The sequence below is a fragment of the Stenella coeruleoalba genome (assembly GCF_951394435.1).
Source record: "Stenella coeruleoalba genome assembly, chromosome: 21".
In the NCBI taxonomy this organism is placed as follows: Eukaryota; Metazoa; Chordata; class Mammalia; order Artiodactyla; family Delphinidae; genus Stenella; species Stenella coeruleoalba.
In genome coordinates, this window is record NC_137167.1 from 12433995 (window position 1) to 12447050 (window position 13056).

Sequence of the window (13056 nt, forward strand, 5' to 3'; positions counted from 1 at the left end):
GGTAATATAAAATTTCACAAAGAATAAACTTCTTAATTTGCAGACTCCCAGAAGAGACTGTTGGTATAAGCAGTCTGACTTGGTTTTCAAATAATAGGTGAAATCTGATCCGTGTTGTGACCAGTTCAAGTTTGTCTAGGAGCCCACTTCCACTTATCTGTTGATACTGGATACTGCTGGATTACACCAAATTAAAACAAGGATAATTTTTATAAATTATACATTCAGCTGGGATACACAGGTTTTAAAGATGACAGAGACAAGAAATTTTCATAGATCTCAATTACATTAAATCTATCCCTTGCAACTTAAATTCTTTTTTAAAAAAAAATAGCACTCATATCAGCTAAACCAAGTTCCTTAGGCAACACTTCTACCGTTAAATTTCTAACCAAACTTGAGATTTAAGAACAAAATTTTAAACTCCATAATCTAAAAACATCAGTACCTGAAGTTAACATATTTTTAGCATTTCATTAGTATTTCACAACTGGCTAACTTAATAAGTCCCTTTCAAAACAAAACAAAAACTCAGAAAGTAAATATTTACACAAAGTATTTGAGAAGTTAAGAAATGAATGCTGACCTAAATTATTTTTAAAATTCTACATCCAGGGCTTCCTTGGTGGCGCAGTGGTTAAGAATCCGCCTGCCAATACAGGGGACACGGGTTCAAGTCCTGGTCCGGGAGGATCCCACATTAGTTGCTGTGGAGCAACTAAGCCTCTGAGCCACAACTGCTGAGCCTGCATCTAGAGCCCACGAGCCACAGCTACTGAAGCCAGGGCACCTGGAGCCCGTGCTCCGCAACAAGAGAAACCACCGCAATGAGAAACCTGCACACCGCAACAAAGAGTAGCCCCCGCTCACCGCAACTAGAGAAAAGCCCACACACAGCAACAAAGACCCAACACAGCCAAAAATAAATAAGTAAAATAGATAAAGAAAGAAAGAAAACAAAACTTAAAAAAAAATTCTACAAAGTGAGAATTTTAATCTCCACTTTTAGTATATTTTTAATAATTATATGTAGTTGCAAAGGATTCTATCTCCCATTTTTGGTTTATTCAACTAACGTCAATATATACTACTTAACTTTACAGACTTCTAAATCAGGAATAAAATCATATAAACAAAAGGACTACAGAAAAAGCTCTTTGGCTATAAGGGTCATGACCTACTCATATTTGTACCTGCAACTGTTAGCATAATGCTGGCACACTAATCACTCAAAAAATAAATAAATAACAGAATTAACTATTCATTCGTGAAGAAAAAGAACTTTCTTAGAATTTTAAATACTTCTGATTAGAAATAAAATAGAAGGAAAGAAAAAATATACTACCAAATATTATTATTGAACTTAGACATAATCACTGAAACTTATTGAACTTAGACATAATCACTGAAACTTAAATTTTGCTCAAAAAATTTACTACTTCACAGGGCACCAAGATACAAATTTGTTCTACCTGTCCCTTGACACAATGAAAGTAAACTTTTCTTAATTATCCTATAAAAGACCAGTCTAGGGATTCATCTAACTGCAATGTAATAAACTGAAACAGACAGCCTGGAAGCATTGCCTTAATGATACACACAGGTTTTGTCAAAGGTAATGAATGCAGTGCTTAAATGGAACTTAATATGACTCTCTGAGTTCTGATAACTAAAGTCAAAGCTATAATTGTAAAACAGCAAACCTCTGAAGAAAAGTGTAATAGGAGTAAAAGAAGAACTCTGAAGGTGACTCACAGACATACTTACAGATCCTCGGAGAAATAGAATTGGAACCCCAATTCCAAACTTTTCGCCTAAGATGGTCACGGCAGATAAGAGCTGGAATGCTTGTGGACCAAAGTCCTGTGACATGTCATCTGAGTCATCAATGGAAAAGCAGCGATCCAATCTAAATAAAAACAATATGTAAAGAAAGCTTAGCCAAGGCATGTACCTTTAGAAATAAAAAGATTTAGTGTAACAGTTAGCCCAGTAAAAAAATATCTCAAATGTGCCAACTGCTTCAGAAGCTAAAAATAAAGTTCAATACAGCTGAGAGCATGTAAAGTATGTAAAACATGAAATATAAACGATAATATAGCATCACAGGTATGTTATATTAATGGTTCTCGACACTAGTGCCCTAGGATCCAAGTTTCACAGGAGGTATCTTGGGCCATAGAAAGAAACAGGTTCAAGCAAGCAGAACGCAGGATTACAGCTCAAATAGCTCCACTTGATCTACTGTATAAATACTGGACTTTTGTGTTAGGTTTTGATGGAAGAAAAGGTTTATTGCCTACCCCCACCCCTGTCGCAAAACTTCTGAACTGAAAAAACACATCTCCTTTGCAAGAAGTTGTTAAAGTCATACTTTAAAATATGACCAAAGATTATAAGCTTTTTATGTAAGTCCATTTAGAAGTTAAATTCCTAAGCCATCCTTCAGGTATAAATTATCATTAACACAAATTAATGAAATTCTCATTTGTATTAATTCTCATTAATACAAATGAGAATTCTTTATGGCATGTTGAGAACAAAAGGACTCAGAAAAAATCAACTAATATAGTTCAACTACCTAATTCAGTTGCTTTCTTTATAATAAATATCTTTGAAATAGCAATAAGAATATAGTCAGTATTCTAGATATATTTTTAGGGAAAAAAAGGCTATGTTTAGGTTTATTCTCTATTTTAACTTCTTTAATAGGATACTTAGTTCATTAATTTTCTTTTCTAATACGAGTATTTAAAGCTATCAAATTCCCACCAAGTATCACCTATGCTGCAGCATACAAGTTTTAATGTATATTACTGTAATTATCACTAAGTTCTAAAAATGTGTTAATTTCCAGTTTGAGTTTTTTCCTTGATTGACGAGTTACTTTAGAGCATTATTTTAAATTTCCAAATGAATGAGAATTTCCCTTTTTATTCTCTTGTTTACTTCTAATTCTGTTGCATTCTGGCCAGATAATGTGGTGTGTTTGAAACCAATACACTGAAAACTTGAGACAGGTTACAGTCTAGTACAGAGGTCAGAAAACTCTTCCTATAAAGGGCCAGACAGTAAACAGCTTAGGCTTTGTGGGCCAGACAAGCTCTGTGTCACAACTACTTAGCTCAACTCTGCAAAAACAGCCATAGATAATATATAAACAAAAGGGCATGGCTGTATTACAAAAAAACTTTATTTACAAAAATAGGCAGTGAGTGGATTTGGTCCATGGGCCATAGTTTGCCACCCACTGCTTTAATATATAGTACATTTTAAAATTTTTATTTATTTATTTTTGGCTGTGTTGGGTCTTCATTGCTGTGCACGGGCTTTCTCTAGTTGTGGTGAGCAGGGGCTACTCTTCGTTGCGGTGCGCAGGCTTCTCATTGCAGTGGCTTCTCTTGTTGTGGAGCACGGGCTCTAGGCGCACGGGCTTCAGTAGTCGTGGCTCACGGGCTCAGTAGTGGTAGCTCACGGGCTCTTGAGCGCAGGCTCAGTAGTTGTGGCGCACGGACTTAGTTGCTCTGTGGCATGTGGGATCTTCCCGGACCAGGACTCGAACCCGTGTCCCCTGCATTGGCAGGAGGATTCTTAACCACTGCGCCACGAGGGAAGTCCCTATAGTTCATTTTTATAAATATGCCATCTATGTTTGAGAAGTATAGTCTCTAATTCCGCGCTTCCCAGCCCGTGTGCTACAAATGGATTATAGGTGTGCTGAAGGTTAATCCCTTGAGACCTTAGGGTTCTGAACAGAACCTAGACTCAATTAGCCATTAACTATGTGGGTCACGAAGTAAAAATGTTTGAGACACATTACTCTAATTGCTTGGTAAAGGCTTCTACATACTGCATGTCCAATAAATCAGACTTGTTACCATATTGACCAGATTTTCTACTGCTTCCTAATTTTTTGATTGCTTAACCTACCAATAACTAAAAATTATAATCAACCTCTCCTACTTTGATGGTGGAATTGTTGATTTCTTCCAGCTTTTCTGTCAGTCTGTGCTTTACATAGTTGTAGGGGTTTTTTTTAAGGTGCATAGAACAATTCTGTCCTCTTGGTGGAGGAACCATTTATCACTGCATAGAGACCATCTCCATCCCTAATAAAACTCCTTCTGTCTAACAGTATACAGCTACCACACCTAGTATATGGTTAGCTCAACTACATACACCATTTGTATTTTATTTTTTCAATTAATATACAGTTAAATTGATTGTATGTCTGTGTGTGTGTGTTAAGGTCTACAAATTTAAACACATTCATAGATTCTTCTAACCATCACCACAATCAGAACATGCAACAAATTCATCACTGCAAAATACTCCCTTATGCTATTCCTTTGTAATCACAACCTTGACCCCATCCCTCTAATCTCTGGCAACCACTAATCTTTTCTTCATCTCTACAGTGCAGTTTTATGTTTGAGAGAATATCACATAAATAGTAGAACTGGCATTATTTCTTCTTTTGGGGGGGGGCAGAATTTGCCACTGAAATCACTTGGGCTAGGGAATTTTATTTTTGGAAGTTTTTAACAAGGATCCAATTTCTTCAACAGTGGTAGGATTATTCAGGTTATGTACTTCATTGTGAGTGAGGGGTTTTTTTTTTTTTTTGTGTGTGTGTGTGTGTGAGTGAGTTTTATTAGTCTGAGGTTTTCAAGGAATTGGTCCATTTCACCTAAATTACTGAATGTATGTGCACTGAGTTATTCATAGTATTTCCTCATTATCCTTTTAATGTCTGTTGTGGCTAGAGTGAAATTCCCTCTCTCAGTTCTGATATTGGTAATCTGTGTCTCCTCGTCTTCTTTTTTTTTTTTCTTTTTAGAACTTTCTATCAGTTTTATTGACCTTTTCAAAGAATGAGCTTTTGAGTTCATTGGTTTTCTCCAATTGTTTTTGTTTTCTATTGATTTATGCTCTTATCTTTATTCTTTCCTTCCTTCTGCTTCCTTTTAGTTTTCTTTACCCCTATTTGCTAGTTTAAGGTGGAAGCTTAATTACTAATTTGAAACCCTTCTACTGTAAGTATTTAATGCTCTAATCTTCCCTGTCAGTATCACTTTAGCTGTACCCCATACATTTTGTATTTTCATTTCACTCAGTTCAAAATATTTTCTGATTTACCTTGAGACTTCCTCTTTGACTAATGGATTATTTAGTAGTGTGTTACTTAATTTCCAAGTGTTTGAGACTTTCCTGTTATCTTTCTGCTGCTGATTTCTAGTTTCATTCCATTTTATTTAGAAAATGTATTCTGTATAAATACAAATCTTTTAAATGTGTTAAGGTTTGTTTTATGATCCAGAATACAGTCTATTTTCATGAACATTCCATCTGCACCTGAAAAGAACGTGTATCTGCTGTTGTTAGGTGGAATGTTCTATAAAAGTCAATTAGACAGTCTGCTGACAGTCCTGTTCCATTTCTTCTATTTTCTTACTGATTTTCTGTCTACCAGCTCTATTAATTACTGAGAGATGCTGAAGTCACCAACTCTACTTACAGATTTCTCTATTTCTCCTTTCAATTCGGTCAGTTCTTTTCAAAGTATATACACATTTAGGATTAGGTGTTCTTGGATATAATGGTTATCTTTGTGTGTCAGCTTATGGTACCCAGTCATTTGGTCAAACACTAACCTAGATGTTGCTATAAAGGTATTTTGTAGATGGGATTAACATTTACAATCAGTTGACTTTAGGTAAAGGAGCTGACCCTTGATAATGTGAGTAGGTCTCATTCAATCAGATGAAGGCTTTAAAGAGCAAAGACTGAGGTTGGCTGGAGAACAAGGAATTGTGACTCAAAACTGTAATGTAGAAACCCTGCCCAACTTTCCAGCCTGCTAGGCTGCCTACAGATTTCAGACTTGCCAACCCCTACAACTGCATGAGCCAATACCTTAAAATTAACCTCTCTCTCCCTCTCTCATTATCTCTCTGTCTGTGTGTGTGCGTGTGCGTGTGTGTGTGTGTACACATATGTGCATGTATTGCTCTGGAGAACCCTGACTGATACATTGGTAAACTGACTCTTTTATCATCATGTAATGTCCTTCTTTATCCCTGCTAATATTCTTCCTCCAAAGTCTCCATTATCTGACATTAAAAGTAACAACTCCAGCTTTCTTTTGATTAATGTTTTCATGGTATACAGTTTTTATCTTTTTATTTTTAATCTACCTATATAATTATACCTATAGTGGATTTCTTGTGGACAGCATTTGGTTGGGTCATATTTTTAAACCAATTCTAACAACTTTTGCCTTTAAATGTTGTTTTTTTTTTTTTTTTTTTTGCGGTACGCGGGCTTCTCACTGTTGTGGCCTCTCCCATTGTGGAGCACAGGCTCCGGACACACAGGCTCAGCGGCCATGGCTCACCGGCCCAGCCGCTCCACGGCATGTGGGATCTTCCCGAACCAGGGCACGAACCCGTGTCCCCTGCATCGGCAGGGTCCTCAACCACTGCGCCACCAGGGAAGCCCTAAATGGTATTTTTAGATCATTTACATTTAATATAACTATTGATATGTTTAGATTTAGGTCTACCATTAATTGGTTTATCTATTTATAAAAGTAAAAGATTGTAATACTGTTTGCTTTGTCCTCTTTTTTAATAAATAAATTCATTATTTTGTTTTTAAAAAACTGCAATACATATCACTCAACAAAAATTCAATTAAAAATTATTTGCAAAGGAAGAGAAACAAAGACTTTTAGAATGTCCATCTAGAAGAAGGAAATGTTACCTGGACCTGCAATTATCACAGCAATTTTCAGTTCCCATAATTCCCACGGAGGCCTTTCGTAGCTGTTTGTCTTCAAAATGAGACAAGATGAGTCTACCCAAGAGAAAATTTTAAAATTAAATAAAAGAACAAAAACATACATGTTAAATTCATTGTTGAAAATAATGAGGTGAAATCAACATTAATTGATTCAGCTGAGACCTCATTATTTGGCTTCAGTTTACTGAGGCACAAAGCAAGTTGCCTTAAAAATTCAGCACATATGTTAACACCATCAAATATCTTTTAAATACTTCTAATTACTTTGCAAAACTTTTTCCTTAAGAATATTACCTATAAATCCTTGTTATTAACTGATATAAAGTAAATAATACTTACTGTCGCCTACACATTCTGGAATTAAGATATTTATCCATCTTTGCCATCATCTTTAATTTGTATAATCGAAACTTTTCATTGCATATTTCACTAAGGAGGCGCCTGTCAATTAAAAATACCACAGTACTATTAAAATTGTATTAGTTTTATTTCATTTATTTATTCCTGTTTATTTCATAGTCTATAACATCCACAGTGCTAACAAGATAAAGAACATTTCTATCATCTCAGCAAGTTATTGTGTCCCTTCCCAGTCAATGCCCCCATAAGAGGCAAGCATTTTTCTGATTTTTATGAAAATTACTTTTGAAAGAATTCTACCCATGTCCAAGCATCAATTTTTTAGCTGCCTATGAAAAACTGTTAAAACCCTAAAGTTCTTCATTTTGACTTATATGCTACTTGTTTTTTTGGCAATATTTCTACTATACGTGAATTTTTACCTTTTCCCAGTAAAAGGTTATTCTTTAAGTTATTTTATATGAGAAACTAAAGGCATCTAATCTATATAAGGAATACTGAAAAAGACTCATGATCTAAATATGAACCTTCATCACTTTAGCTCTTCAGAGAACTTCTCAGCCCTCTAAAAACTACCTCTTTGTATTATGGGGCATTATAGGACACTAATAAAATACCAGAATTAAGTTCCTTCCTCAAACAATTCTAACCATTTTTTCCCCCATAATACTGAATTTATATAAACTTTTTAAATAACACTAAATACATGGTTTTTTTTAAGTTAATGCTGCTATACCTCATCCTGACTGTTAATTCTACTCTCCTGTGAGGAAATTCCATGACTATCGTACATCAGATGATGATAATCTTCCAAATAGTCTTTGCATATCTTTCTGAGAATAAAGAAAAATCTGAGTTGAATAGGTTTCAAATATTTCAAAAGAAAATAATTTATCCACAAGATCTAAGTGATAATACTGATCCTCATCACTCATGTTTTGACTGTACAGCTTTCTAACTGATAAAAATACCTCTGTACAATTCTCAAGGATGACACCCACAGGGAATCCAGTTAAGTGAGCTCTGGAAAGTCTGGACACACAAATGATCTCTTATTCAAAAACATTCTTATCATTTGACACCACCAACCACCATGCCTTTCCATGTAATTTCCCTAAAAAGTCTCTTCCAACGATTGACTCTAGTTCCTTCCAACGATTGACTCTAGTTCCTAGAACTCTAGTTCTAGTTCCTAGGTTCCTAATGACTCTAACCTCATTATTCCTAGCTCATGGGCTAAATATTAGTTCCCTTTTTTGCTCTGTTTTGTTTGTTTAGCTCACCTCTTTCTCCTCAGATAGAAAGAACAAAGGAAACAATGCCCACACTCTGAGAGCTAGAGCTTCCCTTATGTTTGTTTCCCACGATCTACATTTAACTAATCTCATCAGTTTCAGTAACAAATTGAAGAAAATAAAGTAACAAGTCTCTAACAACAAATCAAATGAATATTTATTCTTCTTTTAGGACCATCAAAATCGTTACAGTATAATATTCCACAGAATAAAAACAAGTTGAAAAAGAAGAAATATTCTAAAAACAATACCATAAATAGAAATCAGGTGGAGCCAGTGGAAGATGTGTTAAACTGAGATTAATTTGCAAATTATTCCCTTTAAACAAAGATTACAGTAACTATTGGGTTTGACTGTTTTAAATAATGGCAGGTGCAGACATTGAGACTTTGCCAATAAAAAATATAAAATTGCATATTTACGCTGATGATTGGACAAGTTTCTTCTCTCAGTCACAGGATTCTAGCATAAGACAGACTAAAAATTTTGTGAATTACAGTGATCTTTTCATTTGAAAACCAGCTATTCCATTTATTCTAAAACTTTGTTTTTTCTAATAGAAGAGGTTTGTCACAAGGATGGCAGAGATCTGGGCCTCGATCCTTGCTGAAATTTTTTTTAATGCTGATTAGCCCTATAGTTTTATTTCCTTTAATATGGATGCAAAGAACAACGTGTCTGTACTAAAGATTCAAGAGTGGATTTCCTGGCACCACTATTTGATTACTAATCACTGTTACTCCCTGTTAAATCTTAATGAGATAACCATTTAAAATATCTTTTGAGACTCAGATACACAGGAACTGTATCTATTGATGAACCTGCCAAGCCACAATATAAAACTTGGGCTGTTAAGTCTTCAGCATCTTTAACACAATGCACAAATAAAATCAGAACTGGTAGGAATCAACTTATGTTTGATGCAATCCCAAATTTAATTGTGGCATGCAGAGCTGTGTTCTATCCCAATTATTTAAAATTAGTTTATAAAAAGCTTCACATAGACACCAGTGTCAAAAGGAAAATAATAATTGTTCTGCTTAAGAAGATGGTTTATTGACTGTATGTTAAGAAACAAAAGTTAGTGACTACTCTTAAAAGAAGCTTAAAATTTATAGCAAACATTCTTACCTAATTAATCCCTATTCTTCTTTCATATCTCAAGTTAACCCATTACTTCCTCAAGGAAGCCTTATCTGACCTTTATAACTTGGTAAACACACACCCATAATATACTCACTACTCAATGCATTTCCTTCATAGCACTTAACACAGTTTTAATTTTATACAAATTTGCATGATCCTTTTCAAAAAATCGTTTGGTTATTCAAATTTTCAAACACAAAAGAGCAGTAAAATGAACACTATGTATCCGCGGTTGTATGATTCTGTGACTAAGACCTGCTATTCCCATTATACAGTAAACTCTATAAAAACAGGTACTATATCTGCTTTTATTTACCATTGGATCCCTGGCACAAAGCATAATGCTTGGAACATAGTGAGTACTCCAAAAAAAATTGTTGAGTAATAAATAAAAACAAAAACTGTATTAGATAGCCACTTTCATCATTTTAATAAGATGGGCTAATAGGTCCATCCAAGAGCTCAACTTATGTAGCTATATGGAGGTGCATTCTGAAAACACCTCATCTCGGCAGGCCCATCAGTTACCACGTATAGGTTTTTTTTTCTTCAATTTTTTTTTCTTATGGATGAAGAAAGAAGTTGGTAAACCTGCCCCTAAAACTTTGCAAGATGAAGTTTTCCTTTCAATATCAATCTCACAGAACATAAGTGCCAACAAGATACCTGTTTAGTACTTAAGTGGAATGGTTTTCCTGTATCTAGAAACTAAGTACAATATTTTTTTCCATGGCAGTCAGTCAGTACAGGGCAACATGATCATTCACACACTGCCAAGGAGAGCTGGCATGCTCTCCTAGAACTAACAAAGGAAATAAAAATGGTAATTAGAGACAAACTGGGATTGGTAGAAGTCATTTAGAATAAGCACCATGGCAGCATGAGAAGAAAAAAATAAAAACAAAATAAATGGTATCTAAAGTAACTATGGCTGAAGACATATCAAAACTTGAGAGAACCTGAGGAGAAAAACAGCTCATCGATGAACAATATTAAAAAGTGTTCCATAGGGCTTCCCTGGTGGCGCAGTGGTTGAGAGTCCGCCTGCCGATGCAGGGGACACGGGTTCGTGCCCCGGTCCGGGAAGATCCCACATGCCGCGGAGCAGCTGGGCCCGTGAGCCATGGCCGCCGAGCCTGTGCGTCCGGAGCCTGTGCTCCGCAACGGGAGTGGCCACAGCAGTGAGAGGCCCACGTACCGCGAAAAAAAGAAGAAAAAAAGTGTTCCATAAGATCTACGTTACATTCCCAGTATAGTGCTGTTTTAGTTAACTCTTCACACTAAATGAGGTATAGAAGAAATTAGGTCATCTCCTCTGGGTAGCAACACACCACAAAGTTCTTCTTAGACGTCTTCTGTTTTCTTTTGGTTTTAAAGGCACTTATACATATTACTTTAAATTTTGAATGTTGTCTCAAATGCTTTCGAAGCTTATGTGGAAAGAAAGAAATCTGCAAGGGTGAAAGCAATAAATGTTTTTACCTATTTGTGTTAAAGTCTCCTGGAGCCCAAAGTACATGACAAGAACTTTGAAGTCCATCACGGCCAGCTCTACCGATCTCCTGGTAATATGATTCCATTTCCTTAGGAGCACCGTAATGAATGACTTGGCGAATGTCAGCTTTATTAATGCCCATTCCAAAAGCTATGGTAGCTATTACACACTGAGAATAAAATAACAACATAGTTTGACAATCATTTAGCAGAACTAAAACCTTACATGTTTACCTTTTGGTAAGAATAATTAGTTCATTAACTAATTAACTAAAGTCATGGCACGAAACTGAATTTAATATAATTTCAACCAATTGCTTATAGATTAAAAGATTATCTGCCCAATTTACAGGTTAAGGAATGGTGACCATAAAATAGGATTTGTTCCCTCTCTATTAAAAGAAGCAAATAAAGTGGTTTCTCTGAATGCACATGAGTACAAGACAGAAAAGAGGCTCTTAAACTATTTATTATATTAAATGAGCCTTTGGGATAATATTATGAAGTTTCAAGACTGCATAGTATCTTAATATTTTCTAGCATTATTCTAAGGTAGAAGGAAGCTTCTCATTAAAGATGGCAGAATGAATCATGAATTTATCTCTGCATATTTAAAAGGATAAAATTGGTAGAATATCTAATATGAATGAGTATACCAAGATCAGATTTACATGACTAGGGGAAATCTTAGGGAAAAATTAGTGGTAAGCACCAAAAAAAACTACACAAATTTTTTTTAAAGTATTAATAATAAGAATACAAAATATGTACAAGTAACTGTAAATATACTACATGTCTTACAGATAAAAAGCATTTATAGAGAATACATAAATATATAATATTTGAATATATATACTGATCTAACCAAAATTATGGTATTAATATTGGAAGTGAAGGGGGTAGAAACTTCTGGATGGGGTGAGAAGGGCAGGAAGAGATGTGAAAGAGCTACACCTTCATCTTTCATAGCAGGGAAACAGAGATAATGCCTAAATCTCATAAGCAAATAAATAAATAAACTAAGTAGCAGCAGTATAAGCAAATTATTGTAAGATACAGCGGCAAACACCAAAAGACTAAGCTAAAAGAGATGAGAGTAGGAAAAAGAAGCAGGGAAAGAATGAGGGGCTGACGCTTTTCATTGTAAGCACTGGAGAACGATTTGGTTTGTTAAACTATGTGTGTGTATAACTGATAAATATTAAAGTGCCATTTTTAAAAATGTGTTAAGATGCACCAAGAGTAGAAAAAAGAGGAAGGGAGGGAGGGAGGACAAATAAAGGGAAGTATGAGAAAGATGAAAGAAAAATAAATCTAGGGATGGAAATAATATTAAAAAAAAAGCTCTGAGTGAATAAAACTAGACAGTTTTGCTGTATTTAAGAGTAAATAAGCAATATAATAATTCCAACTTTTCTTTTTTAAAATGTTATTTCTTATTCAATTTTTTCCAGCTTTATTGAGATATAACTGAAATATAACACTATGTAAGTTTAAAATATATAACATGATTTGATGTACGTATATACTGCGACATGATTACCTCAGTAAAGTTACTTAACACCTCCATCACCTCACATGATTACTGTGTGTGTATGTATCTGTGTCTGTGTGTATATGTGTATTTGTATGATGAGAACTTTTAAGATCTAATTTTCATCATATGATACTGCTTTTAGATGAGATCAACCTATTCTGCAGACATGATTTTCAAAATATCCTCATAGACGCTCAGGTGTAAATGAAGATATTTTATCCAATAATTTATTCATAACCTCATTCCAGACAGGAAAGGAATTCAGGCCATCTTGAAAAGGCAAATAAAATACAAAAGGACATAAAACTAAAAGTCAGGATTAAAAGAATGAATGGTCACAAACTCAAAATGCAAATCTACATCCAAATGTGGTTAGATTTGGTTATGAATAATAGGAAAGAAAAAAAATCTTGTCTCCCT

The 13056-nt window shown here is 34.8% G+C and overlaps 1 protein-coding gene across 11 annotated transcripts in view; it reads right to left on the reverse strand.

Moving 5' to 3' along the window:
- The window catches only part of WRN (WRN RecQ like helicase), a 142525-nt gene that overhangs the window by 31419 nt on the left and 98050 nt on the right, over nucleotides 1-13056 (reverse strand). For all 11 annotated transcript variants that reach the window (XM_079909403.1, XM_079909402.1, XM_079909399.1 and 8 more), the window contains exons 20-23: nucleotides 11088-11269; nucleotides 7144-7245; nucleotides 6766-6858; nucleotides 1768-1909 (exon numbers count right to left, since the gene is read on the reverse strand). In XM_079909403.1, coding sequence (XP_079765529.1) covers nucleotides 1768-1909; nucleotides 6766-6858; nucleotides 7144-7245; nucleotides 11088-11269 — 519 coding nt within the window. The remainder of the gene's footprint in view (nucleotides 1-1767; nucleotides 1910-6765; nucleotides 6859-7143; nucleotides 7246-11087; nucleotides 11270-13056) is intronic.